The 27,631-nt window shown below is 50.9% G+C and overlaps 2 protein-coding genes across 3 annotated transcripts in view; one reads left to right on the top strand and one right to left on the bottom strand.

Moving 5' to 3' along the window:
* GTF2E2 (general transcription factor IIE subunit 2) overlaps window positions 1–10,788 on the top strand; it is an 81,639-nt gene extending 70,851 nt beyond the window's left edge. The window contains exons 7-8 of the mRNA XM_075556723.1: window positions 3,102–3,217; window positions 4,358–10,788. Coding sequence (XP_075412838.1) covers window positions 3,102–3,217; window positions 4,358–4,477 — 236 coding nt within the window. The 3' untranslated portion in view covers window positions 4,478–10,788. The remainder of the gene's footprint in view (window positions 1–3,101; window positions 3,218–4,357) is intronic.
* RBPMS (RNA binding protein, mRNA processing factor) overlaps window positions 9,554–27,631 on the bottom strand; it is a 184,932-nt gene continuing 166,854 nt past the window's right edge. For both annotated transcript variants that reach the window (XM_075556728.1, XM_075556727.1), the window contains 3 exons: window positions 24,243–24,312; window positions 17,111–17,214; window positions 9,554–11,127 (listed from right to left, as the gene is read on the bottom strand). In XM_075556728.1, coding sequence (XP_075412843.1) covers window positions 17,169–17,214; window positions 24,243–24,312 — 116 coding nt within the window. In that variant the 3' untranslated portion in view covers window positions 9,554–11,127; window positions 17,111–17,168. The remainder of the gene's footprint in view (window positions 11,128–17,110; window positions 17,215–24,242; window positions 24,313–27,631) is intronic.

Here is a 27,631-nt window from a genome sequence, read left to right on the forward strand (position 1 = left end):
TATAGTTAGTGAAGAAGTGACTGGAGGCACCCCCCCTCTGCTGCCCCCACTCCACCAGCAAGCGTCCATCTCGTGTGTTCTTTATGTGCCCTGGGCTGAGCAGGTTCCCAGCATAGGGAGCCAGGCACAAAGATGTGCTCTTGCTCTCTTCAGGATGAACTATTTAAATACAATGGGATGGCAAAGCTGACCAACCCCTAAAGGAGTCTGTATGCTTTATTTGCATAATTCTGCCTCCCCCAATGGCTTCCTGTGCCTTCCTTGGGCTATTAAAAGACTGCCCAGTCCCCTTGGTGACCCATAGCTCCTTATTTATTTTCAGCGTCCCAGCCAGTGATTTTGTGGGAGTCCTAAGACTGGCTAAAAGGACCCTTTTAAGCAGCTCACGAAAAATAACAAAGAAATGGAGCAACTTCCTCAGTCGCCCCCACTCATGCTTGGTGCTGTCGGTTTCCACATGGGGTAAGGTGGTACCGGCACTGTTGTTTCCTTCGTCCCTCACTGCTGATTTGTGTGCATCTTCTAATGTTTACATTGGACATGTGTCCTTTCTTTGGACAAATGTGCAATGATATCTTTGCTCATTAGAACAATTGAGTTGCCTCTTTGGCTATAGACTGTAAGTGTTTTGATGCTAGATCTAGACCCTCGTAAGATAAACGATTTTAAAATATCTATTTTGTGGCTAGTTTTTCACTTTTAGTATAGTGCCCTTTGAAGTACAAGAGTTTTTTTATTTTGATAGCGCTCAGTGTATCTTATTTTTCTTTAGTTGTGTACACTTTTGGTGTCATATTTAAGAAACACTCGCCTAATCCAAGGTCAGGACATCCTCCTTCCCCCAATTCTAAGAGGTACACTTTTAGCTTTTAACGTTGAGCTGTTTGTTCATTTTTAGTTAAATTTTGCATTTGGTGGGAGGTATGGGTCCAATTTCATGTTTTTGAAAGTTAATCATGGTGCAGCTATTCCTACTCTTGGCTGCTTACCCAAATTCACACACAATTGTAGGCAAGAATCATCTGTAATGGATGCTATAATTAGTGAGTGAAAGTAGAAGAAGAGATGTTGGCATGGTTGCAGAAGATCTCCCCTTAAGAAACGTATTAATTATAAAAGGAAGAACAGTAAGTTTAGGTGGAGAAGCCTGGCAGCCGCCACCTTAGCCAGGAGTCAGAGTTTGGTAGGACAAGCAGTTAGGACATACTCGACTCCTCTGGTAGTCAGCCACACATGGCCAATTTGTATCTGACCATGAAGGCCCAAAACTGAGTGTGGGCATGGGGGCCATTCTGCGAAATGACCAGTATTGTTCCAAACTCTTGTGCCCATGAGCGACACCGGCTGACAGAGCTGTTCTTACAGACGGGAGCTCCCAGGTGTTACACCACATAGCACGTGGGCCCTGGATCAGGAAAGGACTGGTAGGCAAGTGGCAAGATTTGCATGCGCTCTGTACATTAGCTAGTGATGCTTATATTAGTGTTGTTTCAGTAATTGCAGGAGGAATATATAAGGCATTAATGTTAGAGTAAGAGTGTGTAGGGATTTTAATGTCACACGTTAAGTATAAAATTAACGTTAAAATTGGAAAGAATGGCAGTCTTGGCAACAAACAGTTGGCATCCAGTGAGGTAATTCTGGATAAGCAACACCCAGTTAAAGAATTTCTATGTCTGCTGATGCAAGAGTTCTACTATCTCTGGATATTCAGAGATGTTTTCATTTAAGTAACTTTGTGTCCAGGTTGAAGTCTTTGTAGTAGATTGTGTCCTACTGCATTTAGTCACTGGCAACAAAAAGCTTTTCAGGGAGCGGGAGCCCAATTGTGCGGGCCTCACTTGCTTGATGTACTATGTCTTAACCTGAAAAAGGAAGAGCGGAGAGGGAGGGGAGGCAACAGGAAAAGGACAGACTTGGCACAGAATTGGATCTGCTCTATTTAGAGTTCGTGAACAGAACGTGTTGACAGCACATGTGAAACTTAATGGCTGTGGAATGAAGGTGGTGGGGCTGTACCAGCCGCTGCCCTGATACAGCATTCCTGCGATAGGAAGGCACATTGTGTGTGGGTGATGGCTGTGGGAACACCAGGCCCAGGGTCCCTGCCTCAGAGCTCTCATGGCGTTGGGTGCTTTGGTTTGGTTTTTTTATTCTTTCTTTTTGGCAGGTGAAGTGTACTGAGTTTGACATTATAAGAAATTTTTGTGGGTTTGAAAGTATATACTGATCATGACATTGTTGTTTAGAGCTTCCTCATGTGACATTGAGCTGCCCTTGGGGTTCTCTGGACAGTAATTTTCACAGGGGCAGATGGCCGGGTCTGTCTAGCTCAGAGTGGTGGGTTGGGTGGGTAGAACTACCCACAATATCTGTTATTAGTCCAAAACCTAACTTGCATGAGCAGGCCTCTGACGTGAAACCCAGCTAGTTGAGCCTGTCTAGTAGCAGAAGCTAGGAAGCTAATAGCTTTTGTTTTGGAAATGCCCCTTTGTGATCGTTGGGGTCCGCAAACGGTGAGGTGGCAGAGAAACCACATCTGTGCCAGGGGAGGAGGAATGAGCGCTTTGCCTGGAATGAGGAAACAGATTTCTGAAGTACAGGCTGTCGATTGCTTTTCTTACCCGGGAAATAAGAAGACCTTAATCACTTTGCCCTTTGTTACAAAGCAAATTCACTGCCATTGAGTCGATGCCGACCCCAGACCCTGTAAGGACAGGGTGTTACTGCCCTGTGAGTTTCTGAGACTGTAACTCTTCTGTGGGAGTAGAAAGCTCAACAGTACTGAAAAGGGAAGAAAAATACCTGCCTGTGTGGCAGTTGGTGGTTTCAGATTGCTAACCTTGAGGTCAGCCCACCTGGTTCCTCGATACTGAAGACAGAGCCCCAGTGGTGGGATCTCGAAGGGCACAGCCTGTGTTGCCAGGCACTTCTCCACAGTTCAGCATTTGGATCCTCTAGTCTTCATGCCTTAATTTCTGCAATGAAGTTTCACATGCACCTGTTTACACCAGGGGAGATGATAGGGACGCCCAGATCTTGTTAAAATTTGACGTTGTAGCTTGTGGAAATGTACACTCACCACTGTCTCATTGGCACAGAGTTTCAGAAGCTGTGGAGGAGCGTCACTGTGGATTCAATGGATGAGGAGAAAATTGAAGAGTATCTAAAGCGACAGGGTATTTCTTCCATGCAAGACTCCGGACCAAAGAAAGTGGTACGTCATCCTAGGAGCAATCGACTCCTCTGTTCTTTGAACTGTTCACTTCCTGTTCTCCGTGGAGAATGAGTGGCCCATCCCTATCCCGTTTTCCTCAGCGTCTTGGTCTCGTGATGTAGACCAGTTTGTTTCTGCTCTGCTGGGGGTACAGTGGATGGAAGTAGTCTCCTCACCTCTCCAAGCCTCATCCCAGCAGCTCTCACCATTCCAAACATCTGGGAGCCCTCTAATATTGTTTGCAGATTCTCAAAGGAACCTGCTTGGTCTCTGTGCATCATTCCTTTTGAGGCTGGCTCTGCATAGCTGTCGTCACACTGAATTGTCCTGGCTGTTTTCAGTCTTCCTAGGACACACAGGACTGCCCTTGTAGCCCTCACCCTTTGCCCACTCCTCTGTAGGTGCAATAATCAAATGAGAACATGTGCAGTGTCTTGTTCCAGCTAATCAGCTGTCGGTGCTCCAAAAGCAAAGCCGGGATGAGCACTACTGGCCAGTCCATGGGCTTGCTCTGTTCTGTCCAGGTCCATTCGTGTACAACACGCTCCGACACTTGCTTTCTCAGTGACTCTGGCTTGTCTGTTTCTGTTCACTGAATTTTGGAGACTTGTAAAAAGAACAGATGTACTGCCAGAGCTCTTTCCATGAATTAGTGTGAGACAGCATTTATCCTTTCTTGTTGCTGCTTAGTTTGTTGAGTTTTTAAAAAGTCACATGATACATTTCAGTAATCGAGCAAAAGGAAAACTAATAGCACACACGTTTGTGTGTCCAGTTCGCCCCATCTCGGGCTTTGCTCGACTAGCTTCAGGTCTTGTTTTCTTTCCCCTTTCATTTTTCCTATCAGCAATGGTGGTGGTATTTTTCCTAAACCCAGTAAAGGAAGACGGCAAAGAGCCTTCTCATTTGCTCAATTTAGTGCTAGCAAAGCAGTGTCAGCTGGGTAGCGCCCCTTGCTCTTGAGCTGGTGCAGGGAGTGAGCTGCTCTGTGGGAGGCTGCCCTACCCAGCAGGAGAGAGGAAAGTGAAAGCCCCTTTCTCGTTGCCCCTGTCTCATTTCTGGGGGATTTTTAGTAAACCCTGGCCATATTACCCCTCTCTGAGTCACGATTGTAACTAACACTTGTACTCATCCTTTTAGGCACCTATTCAACGAAGGAAAAAGCCTGCCTCACAGAAGAAGCGACGGTTTAAGACTCACAACGAACACTTGGCTGGTGTGCTGAAGGACTACTCTGACATCACTCCTGGCAAACAGTGACCTCTGCCCTTGAGCAAAAAGCTGCACATCCAGAGTCCAGGGCATTGTGGGTGATGTTAGCAATCTGGAGACGCACTCTTCCTGCCCTCCCACTCAGGGCTGAGAAGAAACAGCAGTTCAGCTTCCGCGCCAAGTACAAGCCACCAGACTCGAAGGTTCTCTCGTCCCCTGGGCGCCTGAGAAATGGGCTGGGGTGACAGGCACAGTAGCCCTTCTCTTCAGGCGACTTCTAACCTGGCACGTGAGGGTCTTCGATATTTAGCTCTGCTTTTGGGTGGTTCCTGATTCCATGTTCTTCATTTATTACTTTAGAGCAAGTTTGCAGGTAGTCTTGAATGCAGTCTTCGCTTGTTCCGAATGAACGTATTTATAATAAAATGATTGTAGAAAGGCATTAGCAGTGTTGGCGAGCTCAGCCTTTGTCTTTTCCTTCCAGAGCGGTGGCTGTTGACCACCCATGTCCCCGTGGGCACACTGGCAATGCTGTTGTTGTGGAAAACATGGACTTTGCATTTGGGACGCAAAGTATGCTTTTTGTGTAAGCACATTAAAGCAGTAAAGAAACGCTACATTGAGTGACATGCTTTGTTCTAAAGGGATGAGCCTGTGTTGTTTAGGCACATGGATTCGCAAGTCATGGTTCAACATAAATGTGAATGCAGGCTCACCGAGGCCAGCTTGATCTCAGCATCCCCCCTAGCCACTGGCAGGGCTCATGAAGGCCATTCGAGCCATGGTTCGATGTGGCAGTCTTCTCCACCAGTGGAGGCTGTAGGGCATAAACAACAAAGGGGTTGATGCTCCCTGAGCATCAGTGCACTGGGGAGGTGACAGGAAGCCGCCACCTTCCCGCCTCTCTCTCCACCCCTTGTCTTGCTTCCAGTGTTGTCCTGCTCCTCGCTGTCTATAGCTATAGCATGGGAAGGTGCAATTCTGCGTAGGCCATGTGGTGATCGAGACCTGGAAGCTTAACTCACCTTCCTCTGTCTCAGACACTTTCTGCTAGTAGAATGGGGCTTGTGGCATAGAACGAATTTTTGTGACACTCTAGAGCAGTGGTTCTCAGCCTTCGTAATGCCTTGACTCTTTCATATAGTTCCTCATGTTATGCCCCCCAACCATATTATTTTCATTGCTACTTTATCATTGTAATTTTGCCACTGTTATGAATCATAATGTAAATAGCTGATATGTAGAATGTATTTTCGTCATTACAAATTGAACATAATTAAACATAGTGAAAGCATAGTGATTATTCACAAAACAACATGTAATTATATATTGTGAAATATATCATGTATTTTCCGATGGTCTTAGGTGACGCCTATGAAAGGGTCGTTAGATCCTCCCCAAGGGGTCGAGACCCACAGGTTGAGAACCACTGCTCTAAAGCCTAGCTTATTGCCAAAACAGATGCCTAATTTCAGTGGTCATCCACACCACCATTGTGAGCAGTCCTGGAGATGCAGCATGGGCGTCTCAGACACAGCATCCTGGTCTGCAGGCACAGCGACACCGAGGCCCCCTCACAGGTATCCAAGCCGGACAGTGCTGATTGCTGACTGTAAGTTATTGCTGATTTCTAGCTAAGCCTGAATGTACCAGCGTGTGGGAGGCGGACTTACTCATTGGTTTTGATTACCCAGTTTAAAACTCATTTCAGTCAGAAATGAGGAAATTGAGAAAATCCAAGTGTCTTGCCTGATTACCACACCTTCAAGTCCTACCGCCTCACCTCGATGATCCCCCTTTTCTCTCGGGAACCTTAATCCTCCTGTCTGAGGAGCTCCTGGCTCTGCCGGCGTTGGGATTGGCTCATCTGTGTCATGAGCGGAGGGCACATTCTTGTGGAAAGTTGTGACAGGAGCCTAGTTGTGTTTGAAAATCATAATAATAAGAAGAAGTAACTGCCTGACCAGTTCTCCAGGGGGTCTAGAAACATCTACCAGAAGTCCCAAGTTAACACGCAGTCATGTTCCTACCTCTGCCCATTTCTCCTGGCTCTGCAGGCCATTTAGAGGCAAGTGGGAACTGCATGGCTGAGTGAGTTAAAAGGTTAAGACAGTCTGCGGGCATTTGATCCATAATTCATCACAGTCATTTGAGGCTTTCAGAGGCGAGCTGAGAATGTGGTTGACAGACCAAGTGTAAAAACCAAGCATGGGCTGCTGCTGTCACCTCCTATAAGAGCAGCCAGATGATGGGGGGCACTGGGAATTGGAGGGGGGGTGTCATTACCTGTTGGTGGTGGTGTTGAAAGGGCAGTGAGGGGGCCTCACATACCCCAGTGTCCACAGAGCCAGCCCTGCATTGTGTCCAGCTCTCAGTGACCTGTGAGCTGCATGGAATCGCCAGCAGTCAGATCATGTTCTGAACTCGGGTGGTAGGGTGAGAATTTTCATGTATGAACTTCCCGGTTCTCACCTGCTCATGGCAATTGCTCTGAGGCATGATCGGGGAGACTCAGTGTCCCCGCCCCCTCCTGTCCCTCCCCTTGTTTTCTCAATGATTACTGTGTGTAGAAAAGGGTTTGGACTTGCCCTACATTTTCATGAACTGAATTGAACAAGGCAGGGGGCGCGGATTCCGTGCAGAGCAGTATGGCGCTTGTCTGTGTTCACACACGGCAGTCTGAGGAGACCTCATTCCCATGTGCGTTTTGTGAGATGGCCCATAGAAGTACTAATGAGTGCTCTGGGGAGACCAGTACTGATCAGATACATTTGGTAGCAGTTTGTCAAACTAAGTGGGCCTGGGACTACCTGTGCCCGTCCTGTGGCATGAGTGCTGAGAGAAGCACTCGGAAAACACAGCCTAGTCTGGCCCAGTGTTCCCCACCAGTTTAGAAGACGGCAGCATGTTTTCCTTCATGAAAGGACTTGTAGACATGAACAGGCCTAGTGTATCTCCACCCCCCCCCCCCCAGTGCAGATGGATGGGGCAGCTCTGTAAGGTCCCCTTTGGACAGCTGAGGGCCATCCTAGTGGTTCAGCTCCAGTAGTCTGGAGCCAGGCCAGCACATTCTGGGGACTCGGACTGTGTGGATTCAAGATGCTGGGTGTGATTTGGAGTATTTTAACAGTTACTTTCAAGTTGTAGGGAGCTGAGATCAACTGGAAACTTTGTGGGACTGGCCTTGCGTCTAGCGCTCTGACCTCAGCAAATCAGAACTGTGCCCGGCTCCCTTCAGAGGACACAGATGGAGGAGGAGAGCATCTGGGGACAGAGCCATCCACAGCCCAAACCAAGAGGAGCTGGTTTTCCTTGTTTACCCGGACTGTTTGCGCTTTTAGCTCGCTTGGCGAGGCTCTCGTGCCCAAGGTAAAGGGTCTGTGTTCTGGTGTTAAGGGAGAAGAACTACTTTGTCCAGGTAACGATTTCTAACTTGAGTAGCACTTGGTGTTTGCGGTCATTTGTGTGCACACACGCGCGCCATACTTTTATTTTTGCTTATGGGAAAAGTTTGGCTTGAATTTAAGCGTTTCCCTCAATTTTCTTTGACTAGTTATCTAGAAGTTCCCGGATGGTGCAGTTGTTTAGACGCTCACCCGCAGGCCACAATTTGGGTGTGTTGAACCCCACCCCCGGTGCCTGGGAAGATGAGCCTGCTGGTCTTGCTGGTGAAAAAATTTACATACTAAAAAAAAGAACTCAGCATAATCAGGAATATACAGCAGTAGCATCAGATAGCTTTATTGTGGCCGCTTTTAAAAACTTCCTAATTTGGGAGCTTTAATCACAGAGCTGACAAGATAGATATACAGGCATTCTGAAGACTGACATGTCAGATAATACCTCACTATTAATAAGTATTCTAGCTGTTTCCAAAGAGTGTTAGGAACTGTCCTATGTCATGGTAGTCTGGTAGAAACGTTTCAGAGATGAGAAGTAAGAGAGGAACTATGTGCAAACACTAACACTGGGAGAGGGCCCTCTCTGCTAGTTACCAGACTTTTATTCTAGTGCTAGGGGAAGACACCTGCATGCTCTTTAGCACTTAGCAATAACTAGGTGATAACCACATGCAACTGCCAGGCCCCAAGAGTGTTTGTGTATAGGAATGTGGAGTCCTGGGGCCTTTGCCACACACCTGTCACAATTCAAAGAAGTGTGGGGAAGTGGGTTTGGGAGATCTCAGAAATGATGGCAGTATTAACTGAGTAATTGCTGCCTGGTAGATTCAGGTTCACGGTGACCTACAAGTGCAGCACAGAGCTGCTCTGTAGGGTTTTCAAGACCCAGCCACCGTAGGACACATTGCCAAATCTGCCTTCCAACAAGCTGTAGAGTGGCTTTGAGCTGCCTACCTTTTGGTTAGTTGCCAAATGCTTAATAGTTTGTGCCACCTGTGGATTCCTTCTTTGGAAGTAGATTTTCTGAAAATACATCTAACCTACAAGGGGGCCTCAATACGTCTGGGGACAAAAGCAAACAAAGGAATGAAATACCTGCCCATTGGCTTTCTTGGGCTCTTAATTTGTGATCTTGTTAGAGGCCTCACGGTTTGTTTTAGGTGTCACCCTCATGTTCACCAGTGGCACGTCTTCCCTCCTAAGGAAAGATACATTCAATGAACCTCCAACCTTCCCCAGGACCCCTTGGAAACCCTCTGAAAGTAGTTGCAAATGTTTAGCTGGGGGCTAGCTGGGGACACTCTCTAGGGATGAGCCACCTTTAGTACCTGGGCTGTGTGGCAAGTTGGATGCCTGAGTTCACGGTGGGCTGAAGGCCAAGCAGCCTGACCCAATGTGCCCAGTCCTGGACATGCACTGGAAAGGCTGGGAAGTTTCAGTTGGCGTCTGTAGTTACACACAGGCTCCAGTATACTGGGAAGCAGTGAACTAACTGTTCTTCTGTGGTGGGTCTGGTGAGAACCCTGAGGCATGAGGGCCCTTCCTGGATCACGTGAACCCCTGTGGTGCATCAGCCTCCATTGTTGCTTCTGTTTCTTCTGGCTCAATAACCAGTGCTTAGCATCATGGCCTGAACGTGAATATGCATGCCTGCAGGTCCCAGGTCTGCTGGGCACGATGTGGTTGGTGGTTGTGCAAAAAAGGAACTTGCCAAGCCATGGGGTGACAGCTGGAATATGCACTTTATTTTTCAAAACAACAATGGAAAAGTACCTTTAAACAGTTTATAAAAGCATAACAGACTGCATGGGAGTTGTTCTGTTTCCCTTAGAAGCATGCTACAGAAGTCTCACCAGGCACCCTGTGCCACTGAAGGCAAAGCTAGTCTGAAGACACGAGTAAACGTCAGTGGTCCCAAGACGCTCATCACCCTTTCTCCCTTCCTGAGAAAGAAAGCACCTCACTCCTGGCCCCACAATGGGTTTGTTTATTTATTTTTGTTGGGTGTGTGTGTGATGATTTTAAAAAGCTTCTCGACATCTTTATTTCCAGTGGAAAAAATGAGACACACAAGAACCAAATGGACCTGTAACCTTGAGCATATTGAGGGGTTCAGCATGAATCTGCGCAGATTAGTAAGGAAGATCCCGGTGATGATTAGCCGTGGAGAAGTCTTGGGCCAATATCATTTTCACGTGGCTCTTCGACAAGAGGACAACACAAGTGCACTTTTTGGCTGCTACTTGAAGCAAACAACCTTCTTACTGTGAACTCCACTGGTTACATCGCTGAGCTGCTGTGGTAGGTAGTCTCACAAAGGGAAAATGGAATTCAAAGACAAAGTTGAAGCGGTTCGCTTGGCAAGGTGCTGCGAAGACTCAGGACGCCGGCTCAGTTCAACCCCTGTTTGCAAATCCTCTTGGGAATCTTGAGCTGCCCACGGCTGTCAGCTGGGTGGCGAGCGAGCAGGGTAGGGTTTCCCCTATCGGTTCAGCAGTCTACACTTCCACTTTGGGAGGGGGACATCAGGAATGTCAGTTATGCATCAAGTGAGTTACAAACACCCAAGAGGAGTGTGCTCTTTTAAAAGATAAAACTAAACCCACAGAGACTGATACTTGGCAGTCAGTCCCATATGGAACTGCCAGGGCTAAGTGCACACCTCTGGCCAAGAAATGGCATTGAGGAAAGTGTTCTTGCCCAGCGGTGAGCAGGTCACCAAGCCAGAAAGGTCTGTAGGCTTATGATTGTCTTGCAGGGATATCCAACTAGAAGCAGGGTCACACAGCTAACAACACAGAAAATGTACTTGTTTCTAACTCGAGCACCACATACTAACTCAGGCAGACCTGACCCAGGGCAACCCCGCTACCCATCCACAATACAATTTCGGAAATTGTGATTATATTTTAAAACATGCCTGAAACATGCAGTTTACTTTAAAAGAAAAAAAGATAATTACAAGCATTTAAAAGTTAAGCACAAAAAATGTGATCTGACCCAGTGTAAGACCATCTATCCCGTCACACTTAAAATGTTTGGTATAAAAATACTCAACTCTTGGTTTTATTGTTGACCTCTTTTATGTTTTGTTTGAAAATATCTCCAAACTGTACAGAAATGTATGTCAGGCCATGCATTCACAAGTAACACACTATTTCTTAGAATTATACAGTGTAAAAGAGTAAAACATTTTAATTATATATATAATATTTTTTTCTTCGAAAAAACAGATGTGTGATAGAGGCTGTGGCAAAGTCTTGGAAGGGCTCAAAACTGGGCACGGTGTATTCAAGCCTGCAACAGAAAGAGAACCGGTCATCAGGGCAGCGCTCGGGACCCGGGCGGCACTTCCTCCCATATGAGTTCCTGGCCTGGAAACCCATGTGCGCACGTACAAGGACGCTTCCCAGGGTTTGTGGACAAATTCAGTTTTCTTTTTAATCCATCTTTCCAGAAATGCTTTGAAGCCCCCTCGCGCATCTCCACGGGAAAAAACGACTAACATAATAATTTCCATTTGTTACCTTTACTTCATGGATTCTTCACAGGTCTCCTTTCCTCCTGAAGTGGCCAGGGAGAGGCCTCTGGCAGAGGCCTGGGGTTTTCTCCAGCCCCCTCGGGCAGGCCCATGCCTGGGGTGGTCAGGGCTGCGTCCGAGGAGTCCGCTCGCTCCCCGGATGCCGTGAGCCGTTTGGGGGCCTGTCTCCTCATTGTCACATCACTTCAGATAATTTCACAAACCCTTCTGTACAACTCTGGCTGCATCTGAACTGTGACCTACACGGAGCTGTTCCCATTCTGCTGTGGTGGTGATATGATGGGGCGTTACAAATTAATAGAACTATCACTAGCCGTAAGTCCAAAGGCCCAATAGAATGACCACATACCTATGGATCATGGGGAGGGTGGAATCCCTTACTTTAGACATTCAGAGCTAGCTTACCTGCCTGCTCAGGTTGTGGCAATTATTAGTCAATTTAGGCTGCAGACCTAATTAGAGGCCCTGGGTTATGAAGTGCTCTGGGAGAGGCACCTGCACTGAGCTTCCAACCTCTCTGCCTCCTGGGGGGAGTTACATATTCTGGCAACTAGACTTGCTAGCTAGGGGCTGAGTTCACCTGTCAATGGGGTCACAGCCTGGATGACGCCTCTTTGGGGATGTGGCCTTAATTTATAAAGGAGTAACTGGGAACTTGTCCCTCTACCGTTTCGCCTGCCTCTCTGGGACTCTGCCTGCGCCCAGGGGTGGCCCCCTGTGCACTGTCCACTCTGAGTGCTGTCAGTGCCCTGCCATGTGTCCAGCAACCTTGGATCTACTTGCCTCTGCACCCACTGGCCTGGGATCCCCCTGTGTCCTGTTGCAGCTTTCGGTGTCATCGGCCTGCAGCTTGGTGAGTCTGAGGAGTACCCCTGCCTTAGAGACTTGAGTTGGACCGGGGTGGGATGCCTAGAACTATTTCTTGATATAAAGTTCTCTCCTACAGAGACGATTGCCATTGGATTTGTTTCTCTAGACAACCCAGCCTGACCAACTCCTGCACTTTCCCAGCAGATGTTGAAAGAGGACTGAGGAACAAACTGGTTTTCTGGTTCTCGTGCCTGGCACAGCTGTGCGGTCAGCGCACACTCAGCAAGTGGCTAAAGAGGAGATCAGAGTCTGCAGGATCTGTCAGGTCTTTGGGACGGGTCATGCCCACGAGGCTCAGCGAGCTTGTGCAGGAGGAGCAGGGCCTTCAGCAGGAGCGCTCTTGAAAGCCTCCCACCTCTTCAGCTGTGCACCCCCACCTGTTGGGGGTGAGGTCCAGGGTTCTCCGTGTTGTGTGCACGGCAGGCCACAGCCCCAGTGGGTAATGAGAGCAGTGTCTTTATGAGGCCGGGCCTGGCACTGCCCAATTGCCTTGGGTAGTACAGAGTAGCCCAAATTCCCTCATTAGCTCTTGACCTTCTCCTGGACACTCCACATACTGTGGACACCTGCCTTGCCCTTTACCTGCCAAAGGGGCTCCGGCTCCTCCCAGAGGTTGGTCAGCATGAAGGGGATGACACCTCTCCTGCCCCAGTGGTGTCTGGACAAGAACTGATTTCTGCCAACATCTTTGACTTGACAAGCTCCATGTCTTTTCCATACTGGATCACATGCCAGCCAGCTGTGTGTCTTTTATGCAAGAGACCTGCTCTGAGGAGCAGCAGCCCTGCTCTGGCTGCCTTACATGGAACCAAGGCACGGGCTGGCAGCCCGTCACCAACAGGCTACTCACAGAGCTCGGGCTCTGAGGCCACCTGGGAGTGGATGTACAGATGAGGGTCCCTGCAGACCTTTCAGGACCTTCAGAGAGGAGGGACTGAGCCAGCAGGCCCCTATACGGGGCCCAAAGGAAGGGCAAGGCACTGGCACAGTCTGTAGGTCTGCTGCTGCTGCTTGGACTCGTGTGTCTAGTCACCCGGTGGGCACCCTACTGGTCTGGGCTCCCTGTTGGCCCCACAGAGATTTCTTCGATGATTCCTTATCAGAATGCCCCGCTTTCTACTGGACTTCTCTGCTGTGACTTCTAAGGCCACTCGTCCAAGCTGACTCACCACACTGACCTAAACAGCTCCAACTCTGCCCGACACTCACCGAGCCCAGCCGTGATGCTGGCCTGGCACACAGGCCTGCTCCGCTCACCTCTACACCACAGTAGTGGTTTGCCTTTCCTCGTTCACGCTTCCACCCGACTCTACCGTCACTCGGCTTTCGGCAGTGCGATGATGACCTGACCACCTCCCCTCAGGCTCGCCAAGCCCCCCACCATCGTGCCAGGACCCCAGCGGCTGGGCTGACATCTGCTTTTGACAAGAACATGTGGTGTGTCCTCTCCTCTCCCAGCTGCCCCTTGGGATGGACAACAGCCTTAGGGCTTTCTCAGCTCCTACTCCGGGCTTCTGTGACTGGGCCACGGCTTTGGCAAGGATGACCATGAATGGTTCCTTTCTTTTCGGAGAATAACTGCCTTTCCTCAGCCCCAAGATACGGTCCCAGGCACAGAACAAAAATGCCACTACACCTTCAGACAACAAGAGGGTCTCAGAACCTTATCCTACCAAGGACCTTCTCCTCCTCCTCCAGGAAGCTGGGAGCTTGGGGGATTGGGAATTGTCTGCAGCTTCCCAGGGGAAAAACACCCACTGACCTCAAAATGCAACAAATATGCAATCACGCAGTTCAACATTTGGCCCAGTGGGCAGGAAGAAAGGGGTCCAAGGCTGGTTCATTAATTCAGCCTGGCTAGGAGCGGTGATGCTGGGGAAGAAGGGAGGCGCCGCACATGGCCGCCGAGTGTCCCTTAACTGCCATGGAAATTTGCTTCCCCTTCCCGCATGGGAAAGGAATGCAGCTGCACTGCCTTCCATGTTCCCAGACTGAACAGAAGGTCAAGATGGGGCTATTTCAGTCCCTATAAACAAGGACGAGGTTTAACTGGGGACGGAGTTCAAACCTTGGAATGTATTAAAGAGGACATTTTAAACAGCATCCAAAGGCATCCGGGAAAACAAGGCATCGTGGTAAGGGGGGGCTGAGGGGGGTAGGCTCAGATTGAGGAGCAAATGCTGTCACAGCACACACTCGGGAGGGACAATGGCGGATGTCCCTCTGTACATAAGCTCTGGAGGTAGGTAACCACCCCGGTATGAAGGCAGCGGAACATCAGGGGACACTGAGTTCTAAAACACTTCATTTTCTCAATCAGAAACATCTTGGGGCCCTTGGTGCTATGGCAGAGGGGCCGGGGTAGAAGGCTTGTTGGGGGTACCCAGTGCCCAGGTGGAGGCTTGCCCACTTCACTTGTCCTTCCCATTTGTAATTTGGCCTTGGTTTGCCCAGGTGCCTCCTGGTACTGCTCCAGCCTGGAGGGGCCTTTTCCACGAACATGTGACTGATGGCCAATCATGTCTTCCCTCGATCGCTCCCTCTACTATTGACTCAGTCCTACAAAGGTCCCATACCCACTTCGCCCCACTCTAAATACATACGAGACATTATGTGACGACAGCTTTTAAGTGATAAGAATTATGGTATCTTTCACTTTAGACTGGTCAGCTTCATTTTTTAATATTAAGTGCTGGCATTAACCTGTCATAAAAGGGCCAGCTGACACCTCAGAAGCTCCCCTCTGCAGGGGAATAGTGCTCCTTCACCAATAGTTCCTCTCCCGCTCCACACACCCCACTCCGATGGCCCCCTGTGCCCACCACGGCCCACAGTGGCCACCAGAACCGCCCACTCCCGAGGTTCCAGCTCTGCTGGGACCCTAGGTCACCTCAGTGCAGGCTGGCTCTGCCCACAAGAACAGTGGTCTGACATATCACCCTAGTTTGTACACCTATTTTTTTAAAGTTATTAAAAAATGAGGGCTTCAAAAGCATTTTGGGAAAACCCCTCTCTGATTCCAGTCTACTTTGTGAAGCCTTCTTATATAAAACATCATTTGGCAATTGAGTTACTCTTCAGGTGTATAATTTTAGTGATACCAAGCACACTTGTCATACTGGGCAATACCTCCCATAATCCTTATGGGGTTCCCCTTCACCACATACCAATCCATTTGACCCAAGGAGAACCTGGAGCGGGCCAGCCCTGTGCCTCTCAGTGTACCCGCAGCCCTGTTCAGCTGCCCTCAGCAGGTACCCCCCTCTTTGCCCCACCAGGAAATCAACAGGTGACTAAAGCTGCAGCTTCCGGGTTCCTCAGCTCCAGCGTCCTCAGTGACTGGAACTTGGGATGAATTTTTAAAAACATCATGAAGGTCCCCCCCCTCCCTTACTACATACACAATAGTAGTACAGATGTCTTATCATTGGTCTCTTAAGTTTCCTTGGAGGGGAAAGTGGGGGGGGGGGGGGGGGAAAGACCATGCGCGCATATGAAAAAGTGTCCCTGTGTGAGCCTCTCAGCAAGACCACCCTGGGCAGGCTACACCAATCAGAAAGCACTCAATAGTGGCTGGAGAAGGTCCCTGGCGCTCAGGGTGGGCAAACGGCAGTAGCATGGGAAGCACAGGTTGCTAGCAGGTTGGGGGGGGGAGGCATGCAGGGGAGGTAGGAGGCGGTCTCCAGCAAGGGCTGCAGGCACCTCTGGCTGAGCTGGTATGAGTATGAAATGGCTTAAGCCCCAAAATGTGTTAATGACTTTTCCTGGCCCGAATGGCTTGGTCCCCTGTCCTTAGCAGGAATCTTGCCGCCTCTCCTGGGGAAGAGAGCTGCTGCCTTATTTGGGCCGAAACAAGAACCGCTGTGGGTCTGCCGGGCCCTCCTGCTGTTCTTCTAAACCAGACTTTCCAAAAAGATCTAGCACAGTGGTTCTCAGCCTTCCTAATGCTACGACCCTTTCGTACAGTTCCTCATGTTCTGGTGACTCCCCAACCATAAAATTATTTCCGTTGCTACTTCCTCACTGTCATTTTGTTACTGTTACGAATCAGGCGACCCCTACGAAGGGGTCCCAACCCACAGGTTGAGAACCACTGATTCTCCAAGCTTCTTGCCCAGCAGGCAGGTGACTTCTAGGGATGCCACTTTGTTTTGTTTTCTTAAAGTGGGTCATGTTAAATTGCTGCCGCCGGGTGCCATGGTGTGGCTTTTTGCTTTAGTGGCTCCAGTGGGGCAGAGTGGAACTTGTTCATGCGGGTAGAACCTCTTCATGGGAGCAGAAGCTAACAGGTGGATATGGACAGGAAATACAGACACCCCACCAAGCACAGCCTTCTGACACAAGGCGGCTTCAAACAATGAAATAAGACAAGGGAACGTTCCCAGGAATGTGCTACTGGCCGGGCGGGGGTCATGAGTTACCTGCTTCTGAAGAGGCTCATAACAAGGTCTTGAGCCCCCAAGCAAGAGCGGCATTAGCTTCAGTGCAAACGGACTAATCAGGAAAAAGGGATGTGCTATACTTGAAAAAAGATTTCTACCAGAAATGTTCATTGTCATTGAAAGGGCTTCGTTGGGGGCTTCTTGGGAATGCTTTTCTCCGTCATATTCTCTCTGGTGGAGTAACTCATTTCAAGCTGCTGTGGGTGCTCGGGGGTGTCTGCCTCACCTGGGAAGGCTGTGGGGAGGGCCCCGTTCGAGCGAGGCCATGCTCTGGGGATAAATTGCTGTCTGGGCACCTCCCTGGCAGCCCACGGGCAAGAAGAGAAGACCCCTGGGCAACACCAGTGCCCCTTGGGGCCCGCAGTGCCAGTGACCACTGGAGTAGCGCTGGTCCCATCAGGTCATCCCACACCGCTGTGGAACTTACCAGTGCGTTCCAGTTTTGTAGAACCGCTTGAGAACAGTGGCCACCATTGAAGATCGCATTAACACCCACAAGACAGATTGCAGCCACCATCACACACCTGGAACCTGCAGGGGGGAGGGGGGAGCACTGTGAGCCATGAGCAGACGGCTCTCAGGGCATCAGCACCAAGGGTCACCGCTGCTGAGCTGGGCAAACTGCCCTCCAAAAAGGACCTTTCACCAGTGGCCTGAAAAGCTCTCAGCACCCTGGGGCTTGGTGGGGCAGAGGAAGGCCTGCTGCCAGGGCACTGGGATGTGCCTTCAGGACTGCAGGGGCTGGGTGTGGGGTAAACCCCTTGTGGGCAGAGGTGGCAAGGGGTCCACCTGGCCAAGAAGCAGACAGCCGCTGAGTGAAGGTGCAGGCAAGGAATCCCCAGGCAGCAGGAGACCCCAGCTAGGTCTCCAAAGGCGGGGAGAGCAGGGCTGTGGTTCTCCAGCCGAACTGTGTTGCTGTCCTGTGCACTCTCCTTGCACCCACAGGAGCACACAAACCAGCAAGAGCACATCTGGACCATTTCTTGTTCTTCCCCAGGCCCACTGAGAACCCGCCTGCACAAGGTACACAGACCTAGCAGCTGAGTGATGTTTAATATTCCTCCTGCAGGCTGCCAGTTTGCACTAACCCTGGTGGCTCCACAGATGCCCCAGGACCTGCTCCCTACAGTTGCTGAATCCGCAGCCCTACTTCCCTGCCTGCAGACGAGGCAGATTCTGGTAGCAGGGCTCCGTGAACATCCGCGCACAATGGTGGCAAACCCCGAGTGGCTGTTCCCTGAGAGTGTGAGCAGGTGGTCTGGGACTGGCACCTAACTCAGCCAGCGGGTAAGGCTGAGGGGATCTTAGCTGGACCAGATTGTCTCTTCTCAGAATGAAAAGCAGGGAGGGGGAATCCTTAAGACTTTAACCAAACAAACCCCAAACCACAATGATTAAAAGAACTCATTCAAAGATGGACTGTGAACGATTCTTCATTTCCAGGTGAAAGCCGAGTGACCTGAGGTCGGAAAAACAAACTCTGCTCTTTGGAAATGAAACCCACCACCCCACACACTTCCTCCGACCCTCCCAACTTCCGGTGCAGGAGCCCACAGGCCTGTGGTTTGAGAGCCGCCTCTGGTCCTCAGATGCCTTGGGGACCCTGGACTTGAGCTCACAGTGGGCTGCCGGGGTGAGGGAGCACGTGCCCTGCCAGCCTGGCTCTCTCTCGGTGAGTTGCAGGAGCAGCAGCAAGTCCCCCACAGGGGTTCCTCGATGGTTGGGGTAGCGGCCTGAGCCTGGCTCTGTTGTGCAGAGGCCTGAGAGAGGACCCAAAGAACCTTTGCAACTTAACAGGGAGTACAGCAGCCTGTGTGTGTCCACTTCTGAAACCTGAGCGAGTGCTTCAGGGAGCTGTGGAGCCACTGAAGTTCAATCTGTGGGTCATCACCTACGGCCAAAGGAGCCGATAGTGCTGGGGGTTAAATGTGGGTGGTCACCTCATGGCCAGCAATCCTAAACCACCAGGTGTTCAGTGCAGAAAGAGCAGGCCGGAGCGTTTCCATGAAGTTTCGTGGTCTTGAGTTTGGGCCCACTGTATCCAGGAGCCCTGGCCACTTCGTGGGCTCTGCCTTGGGAACCCAGCACCCTTCTGCGGGTGAACGATTGAGGCTTTCTGAGCCAGTACAGTTTCACATGCTCAAAACCCCCAAAGTAGAGTTCACTCACTGCAAGTGGGCATAGACTCAATGTAACATACAGTCTAGCCTCTTAGATCTTCCTCTAGAAAAGAGCTGGGTCACCTCACTGGGGCCCGAGACTGGCGTCTCCGAGACCACCAGAAAATGCACACCCTGCAGCGTTCACTGAAGTTGGTGTTGGTTTGTTCAGGAAGCACCAGCCTCACCACCAGTTGGCTGGCTGTCTTTTACTTAAAGTAAAGGGGAAGCAGCACACAAGCCTACGTGATCACAAGATGTTGACAGGATCAGTATCAGATGATGTGAGATATGAAAATATAATTTATCAGGGTTTCCATGAGGATGGGAGGGCTGGGTAGAGATGAGGGAAAAACGAGCTGATACTAAGGGCTCAAGTAGAAAATGTTTTGAAAAGGATGATGGCAGCATATGTACATATGTGTTTGATACAATGGATGGATGGATTGTTAGAAGATCTGTAAGAATCCCCAATAAAATGGTTAAAAAAATAAACAAGGAGTCGGGAAGTGTGGCAACAGGAGGGCGGAGAAGCCAACTCCCCCTCCCCCCTTCAAGACAGCCCGGCTCTTCTCTAAGGCCTTTCTACAGCCTCACATAAGTCAGGCTGGCTGCCCGCAGACCCGTGTATTCCAGGAAACGAGAGACGCAAGACCAGGGCTGGTTGAGTGAGGTCTGGTTTGATGAAGGAATAGAACGAGAAGATAATGGAAATGCCCTACAAACACTGACTCTCAAACGCAGGCATTTTCTGGGTCTACATTCAGATGTCCTGTCAGGTGGCCTCCGGCTCCCCTGCATAACCTAGACATCCCTCCCTGCCAACACCAGTCCCTTTGACCCCGCTGCCCCCAGCACGCCATACCCCTCACTCCTGTTCGCATGTATTCCCCTTCCCCTCCGTGTCGCCCTGAGTGTAAAGAGAAAATGATGAAATCAACGGAGTTGAGCAGAAAATGGCCACGGGCAGCTCGAGCCGAGAAAGTGCAGTATTATAAGAACCAGCCGACAGGCCATCCCTGCAGGAGTCTGCTCAAGAAAGGCTGGGGCCGTAAGGAAGAAGTCCAAGCTGCACCGAGGCGTTCGTGCGAAGCAAGGTGGCAGGAAGACCCTGAAAGATGACCGCCACAGCAGCTGCTAAGAAGGTGCACAAAGTTGTGAGGAGGGCACAGGTCAAGGTCGTTTTTGTCCCTGTTGTAGCTACAGCTGCTGTGAGTTGGAATCTGCGGCCCCTCACAGCCACCTCCCCGCTACACAGCGTACCTGCATGGAGGCACACCTTCATCTGAGCCTGGTTTTGTTCACTGTTAAATCCTTGACACCTGGGACAGCCCTCACACTCACAGATGTTCCCTGAATATTTGTTGTGCTAATGAATTCAAGTGTCAGAGAGTTTGGCAAGGGGCGGAATAAATCATTCGAAGTACCATGCGTACTGATCTCTGGACACTACAGTGGGAAGATGGCTGGTGTGGACTGCAGCATTGTCAGCGGCTCTCTCGCGGGCATGAAGAGCCCGTGCCTTCTCCCTGCAAAGCTCCTGCCCTGGCCGCTAGAACCCAACGCTCCCCTAAGGATGACACTGTGCCTAAGGCCTCATCCACAGCCCACGACACACCAGGCCATTCGTCCCTAAAGGAAACGTGAAGCGCAATTGTTTCACATCCCAGCTATGTTGTCACTTGTAATGGCCTTGTCTAGATTGGTGCGGCCATTAACGACATGTGCCTATCATTCCTGGTCTCGGTCCCTGACCCAGGGAATCGTCACGAGCTCGAAAAGAAGAGCACTCTCACCGCAGCCCCAAATCCCAACGGTTTTTCTTTTCCTGAAAACAGACAAAACCAACTGCCTACATTTGGAGGCCCGACAGGGAAGGGATAAGAAACCTTGCTCATGCTTTCTTGATCGCAACCTCTCTGGGAACGGACACTTTCTAATGACAACGGCTGAACCCTCGGGATGTGAGGGCCGAGTTTGCAGCAGGGAACACTGTCCACACCCCGAGCAAAGGGCACCTCGCATCTGACTCCTGGGCTTCCCATGGGCTTGTGTGTGCTCACTGCCCCGCCCCCCCATGCCAGTGGCAGCACTGCTCACACCCATCCCCACACAGACGTGTCCTACCTTGGAGCTGTCTCGTAGCAGGCCCCCCACACAGGGCATCTTATCACCTGGGCAAGACACTGAAGTCTGTGACTCCCATTAAGCTTAAGCTCCTTAGGGACAAAGACAGCCTCAAGCCACTGGGTTTCCTTTGCTAATAGGAAGTGTCCTTGAAGGATGCGAATTTCACTCAGGATTTGGAAGGCGAGGACTTGAGGCTCCATTCCATCAGAAGTGATGGCCAATCTACCTGCTGGCTTCTATCGGACACCAGACAGCACTGCTGCTGCTCCCCACTCTGGTACCTTCTTTTTCATGTAAGAAAAGCAGTGAGTGGTGAAGAAGCGTCCCATGGTGAGTTGAGAAGGGTCACTTGGGCCAAGGATGCTGTCAGTGGCATCTGCCCTTCATTTGGCCTTGGTGAGACTCATTTTGCTGTAAAATGTTTACATTAGCTCATCAGCACCCCTGTTCCCAATTTTAAGTTACATTTCCCTAGGATTATGTAACTTGGGTTATTGGCTGTCTGGAAAGGTCCTTGATCCAAGAGACAAGAAGGAGCCACATGGAACTGGTTTAACTTCAGGCAGGATGGGAGACGTAATCCCCAACCCCTAGCGTGGTAATGACCCTTACCAAAGGCAGGCGTCTGGCCTCTGGTCCGACTTTTACTCAGAATAAATGAGTCACCCTCAGCAGCCACTGTAGATCTTTCTTCAGACCCTACAGGGTTTTATATGCTGTTCTTGCAAAGGGGATGAACAGCAAGCCTTTCTTTGGTCCCCATTGCTGCCTCTACATTCCTGGATGATTGGTGAATCCGTTGAGATTGAGGATTTGACAGGAATTATATGAGTCAATCTGAAAGAAGTTCAAGAGCCTTCACACTGCAGCTTGTAGAACTGCTTCATGCTGGATGCCTTCCCTTTGGGCTACAGAAATGCGCTAAGAAAAGAAAAAACCAAAAAACTGAGAACGAAACAAGCAAGTGCTGCTCCCTTAGGCTGACCGACATGGCCAGATATGCAGGTGTCTCAGCTCCCTCAGCTCTCTCGGAGCAGGACACTGCGGACAGGTGCTTGGCTCCCCTTTCTTGGATGCCTGCTCACCTGCCACTTCCGCCCACTCTTCGTTCTCAACGGCTGATCTGTCCCGGCTCTCTAGAAGTTGCCCAGACTTCAGGATCTGCTTGTCCTCAGTGACTTCTCTGACAACCTCTTGAGGAATGACATCAGCTCCCTTAGTCGTTGCACATGCGGAGTTACAGATGGACATTTCAGGGTGTGAACGCTTTCTTGACGGTCAGACATTCCGGTTAGCTCACCTTAGAAACCTCTACTAGTTGAAGGCCCTGCCAGAATGGAGTCATGGAAGAGGGACGGGAACGAGAGTCACAGCTGGGCCGACGGAATGGCAGCTTTTAGAACTGTGTTCATGAGGCCATGCTGGCCCAACGCTCCCGTATGACTCCATGATGAAGGTTTTCTGAATGAAGACAGCGTGCTGAGAGGATAAGTGACTTTAAGATTTTCGGGCCGATGGATATAAACCATGGCTTATGTAATTCTGGACTTACACCTTGGAATAAATGTTAACACTTAAGAATGGCATTCTGTGGGGAGGAATACGGCGAAGACAGTACAGCGTGTCTTCTAAAGCAAACGTTTAGATTTTACAAGAGAGTGAAAGATTGAAGAGAACACTTTAAACACTATAGGTAAAGACCATAAGATTTCAGACTACTTTTCCAAAAGGAATTTAACATACATTTACCATCTACTAATGCCACTTCAAGGAGCCCTGGGGGTGAGTTGGTGACCTGTTGGACTGCTAACTATGAGGTCAGCAGTTCACAGCCACTAGCCGCCCCATGGGGGAGAGAGGGCCATCTACTGTGAAGAGTCACGGTCTCTCTCGGCAGCTCGAGCTGTCCTGTCCTACAGGCTCGCTGCTAGTTGGCATGGACTCGATGGCAGTGAGTTTTTTTTTTAATATTTCATCTTAAAAGAGTACTTGCACAGGAACCACGACACCATTTCTAAAGTGAGGGATAGCTACAAGTACCTTCCACATTGTCCTGCACTACATTTTCCACACGCCTCACACCATCCAAGGCTCTCTGGAGTTGACATCACTGGCTGATATCACCTCCTGGATAATAGGACAGGATACAGTTTACCAAAGGACGCTCTACGTAAAACATGAAGACACTGGTAAGGGCTCCCTGGTCTCAAAACAGCTGCAAAATATTCCACACTGTATGCCTACTTCTCTTACAGACTCAGGATGTTCACATGAGAGTAAAGCCTCTGGGAATCTTTCTATGAAGAAATCTGTAAAGCCCTGTTTGACCTCGGAACTGGATGCTTATCCCTGAGGATGAGTGATGTTTGACCCATGCACGGCCAGAGAAAGCCCGGGCCAGGGATGCACAGACACCCTTTTAATGTATTGATGTCTTCACTCACTCACTCACTCACTCACTCACTCACTCACTCACTCACTCACTCACTCACTCACTCACTCCCTACCCCCAGTGGATGCTGACTCACAGCGACCCGATACGACAGGGTAGGACGAGCCCCGGGGGCTTCTGAGACGGTATTGTCTATGGGACTAGAAAGCTCCGTCTTTCTCCTGCTGAGAGGCCCGGTGACTCCGAGGTGCGATCTTGTAGTGAGCAGCCAAACGTACCCGCTAGGGCACCAGGGCTCCTGCTGGATGTCTTGGAACATGGACATAGTCTCCCTCCACGTGTTTCTTCCGACCACCACCAGGAAAAGCATCCTGGTCAGCAGCGCTGTGGGCCTACGGGGTGGCCGCGCACACTGGCCATGTCACCGTGCACTTTGATACTCTGGTGTTCATTCCTGATCTTTCCCCTATTTTTGAGGATGAAGATGTCCTCCTTCTGGCCCAGGACCAGGGCTGGTCAGCAGGTGACAAGTGAAGCAAGAGCCTCGGTTGATGGAGCCCGCATTTAGCAGTCCGTGCCCCCCCCCCCACAGCTTGAGATGAAGGTGCCCTGATCTGGGTCAACAGAGTGATCTGCCTTTGGAGCATGAGTCCCAGGGCTCTTCAGGGAGTCCATTCAAGTCAGACTCACACAGAGTGCATTCCAAAGCTCACTTCAGAAACCTTTATGCACCGTCCACTGCCGGTTTCCGGGAGTTGGACAAAGGCAGACGTGCAGTAAGTGCACACGTGGGAGTGGAGCACAGTGGGAGAGCGCGCCCCTTCCCCAGCCGGGCACGCAAGGCACGTGCTACATTCCCAACGGAGAATAATACTTACATAGTATTCAGCAGAACTGACGGGACTTCCAACCCTGAGACGTAGCCTCTGAGGGAGGGAGCCAGCGCATCTGCAAAGACATGCGGGGAGAGGTGATGAGGCCCTGGCAGATTCTGACGCCTTGGAGGATTTGCTTGGTACCCACTTCTTCAGTCAACCAACATGGTACCCACCCACGCCTGCCTGCCTGCCTCTCACCCACCCTTGTGCTGAAAACTACCCAGCAGTGTCTACACCTTTTGTAACAGGAGGGGCTTCAAAAACTTGGTGTAAAAATGGAAGTAAAAGATACTGGGATTTTCCCATGAACTTTTTCAAGCCCCCTCTGTTGTGGCCAAGCTCTCCATAGAGTGCCTTTCTCCATCTCACAGGGACACCTAGGGGGGACGCCTAGAGTGAGGCAAATGCTCCTCAGTCATTTCCAACACAGGAAGCTGAGCATCTGTGGGAAATCTACCTGTTTCGATCAAGAAGGCATCTTGCAAGGAGTCAGGAAGGGATATGTCACGAGCCCATTCACACCAGTGGCTGGGGCCATGGCTTTGATGGAGTTTCTTCCTGCCCCTCAGGAATGGTCTGGCTTTCTGGATCCGTGGGTCGCCTGGTCCCGGGTCCTCTGTTGCCTGATCTGATGAGGGGCAGAGCCTACAGCCCCAAAATGGCTCTGACCCTTAGGGAGGTCCAGCCTGCTTCACCTGGATGACTTTCCAGACATACAATGTGTGGCTGGCAGGACTTTGACTTCCATGACTCGAAGCCACCGGCATTCCCAATGACCTATTTTGCAGTGGAATCAGTCCCCCTATGCAGCATCTTCCACAGATCTCCGCAGGAGGCTTTCTGGCAGACTTGAGGGCGGGGTGTGGCAGTTACAGAACCTGGGGACTCCACTTGACATCCTAATGGGAGTGGGGTTGGAATCCAGGAGCGGGGCTCCCTCAGATGCTCTAACTTCATCCTTGTAGCACAGGTGCTTAAGAATAGCCCCACACCGCCCCCGCTGCCCGAGAGCCAATGGCGTGTCCTTGGCCTTCTCCCCGTTCCACCCACAGCAGTCGTCCTTGGAGTGCCTTCTGTCCCATTTGTTCCTGCCCCTGGGAGCCTCCTCTGAGCTGCTCTTTGCTCCCACAGGTGTGGGGCCACACTGGGGGCCTCTGGCCACTCCACCCACCTAGGGTAGCAGGCTCTGGGCTGAAGAGTATGGAACATTCTGAGCTCTGTCTGCAGGATGCCAACGTGGGACCATCGGAGGAACCACCAAGGCGGGCTAGCGGGCGCCCCGCAGTTGTGGGTGCCACCAGCAGGCATGGAAGAAATGGCTTAAGGCAGGGCTGTGATGGAACAGTTTCAGCAATTGGGGGACAGTGAACGACCCAAATCGTTTTCTAGGCAGGTGGCTTTTAACCAACCAACCAGTTCTTTGAGGTATTTAGGACTGCACATCAAAAGATGGGAGAGGCAGGATGAGGAGGAGCCTGGGGTACAGGGTAGGAGGGAGGGAGAGGAACCAAGAAACATGCATACCTACCCATGGCTTATGGCTTTGTGCATCTGAATCCACTTGCTCATTAAGCAAAGGGCAGGGTTGGAGCTGCCTTCCTGAGACAGGTGATAAAGGATGGGCCTGGGGCCCAGGGTCCCTGTGGCAGGTGTGGGGCTGGGAACCTAGACGCACGGTAAATAGGGAGGGTCTGTGCGAGGGTGGAGCGAAGAGTGCTGCCTGGGGGTGGAGCTGGGCGCCACGCCCCGCGAGGCCGGGATGGGATGGTGTTCACCACGGGCGTGGATGGCGTGAGCCTTGTCCTGGTGCAGGTGACCGAGAGCGCCCGCTCCGTGGTCCGACAAGCTCTCGCACACGCAGCCATACCCCACTCACACATGGCCCTGGCCTTCTCCCTCACGTTCACGTGTGCCTGCCCGGGGCTCCTGGCAGCCTTGGGACAGGGACCCAGCAAAGGTGCTCCTCTGAGCTCAGCTCAGGGCCAATGTTCAGGTGTGTGCGTGTGTAAGGGGGTGGTGGTAATGAGAGGCCAGGACACTTGGGCACTATGGGGGCTTGCCAGGCGGGTACGGAAGCTTCTCCCTGCATTCCTGACACCCAGGGGCTGCGGCTCCTCTTCCCGGAGACTGTGTTGCCTGCCTGTGCGGTCACTGCCCGGTCTCTAAGGTGGCAGGCAGGGGAATGAGGAGCAGTCACCGCCACCGAGCCAATGCCCACACGAATCCTACACAAGGGACAGAGGAGAGCTGCCCCTGTGGGTGTCCGAGGCAGTAACTCTTTGAGGGCAGAGAAAGTCCCAATGGGTCCGAACTGCTGACCGTGTGGGTAGCAGCTTAATGCTTAGCCCATGATGCCACCAGGGCTCCTTCTGGGTTGTGGGTGGGACAGGTGAAAGTGCTCTGCTGTGGACCGCTATGCTGCAGTGGCTTGGGACCCCAGCCCTGCGTTAGATAAGCTACATCCCCGCGGAGAGTTTAGATCTCCTTGTTAGTGCCATGGAATGGCGTTCCAAGAAAAGCAATGGACCCAACATGCCATCATTCCATCCACAGAAAAATGCTCTCGTGCTCACACGTGCCATCTTTTCTACAACTCCAAGTTCCTGACCTATCTCAAACTGACAGGGACCAAGACTCTGGGTCAGTGGCCGTGAACACCCTTGATACAGATGGTAGGTGACACGTCCTGACCAACAAAGAAAACAACAGCACCTTCTTCATCAGAGTTTAATAATAATAAGCCACATTGCTGGTTCTCGCTCAGAGAGCCCCTATCCTGCTCTGCTACTCACTGTCATCGAGTGGATGCCGACTCACAGTGACACTGCAGCACAGGGGAGAACAGTCCCCATGAGATGATGCAATGGTTCCTCTTCATGAATGTAAGAATCCCCACCCTTCTTCCAGAGGAGCAGCTGGTGGTTCGGTTTTGAACCGTGAACCTTGAGGATCTCAGTTAAACTCATCACCACCATGCCACCAGGACTCCCGCTTAGAGAGACCCTACAGGACCGAGTAAAACTGCTCCGGAGGCTTTCTGAAGCTGTGGGCTAAGGGAGCAGGCAGCCCTCTTTTGCCCGAGTGGCTGGTGCAGTAGTCTGCTCTCTTCAAGATTTATAGTCCTGGAAACCCCCAGGGGCAGTGCTACTCTGTCCGACTGGGTTGCTATGAGTCGGAACCGGCTTGATGACAGTGGGTAAGTGACTGTAATTACTCTCCAGGGGCCATGTGCCTGACAATCTACCATGACACTTAAAACGCTGCCCCTTCCAAAGGGTGAACGCTGAGTCTCTAACACCCAGAAGGGTACCTAATGACTGAGGCTGAGACTGAAACAGGTAGGTGAAAAACAGTACAGATGCCCAGGAAAAGAAAGATGCCAACAACAA

This window comes from Tenrec ecaudatus, chromosome 8, assembly GCF_050624435.1.
Source record: "Tenrec ecaudatus isolate mTenEca1 chromosome 8, mTenEca1.hap1, whole genome shotgun sequence".
Lineage (NCBI taxonomy): Eukaryota > Metazoa > Chordata > Mammalia > Afrosoricida > Tenrecidae > Tenrec > Tenrec ecaudatus.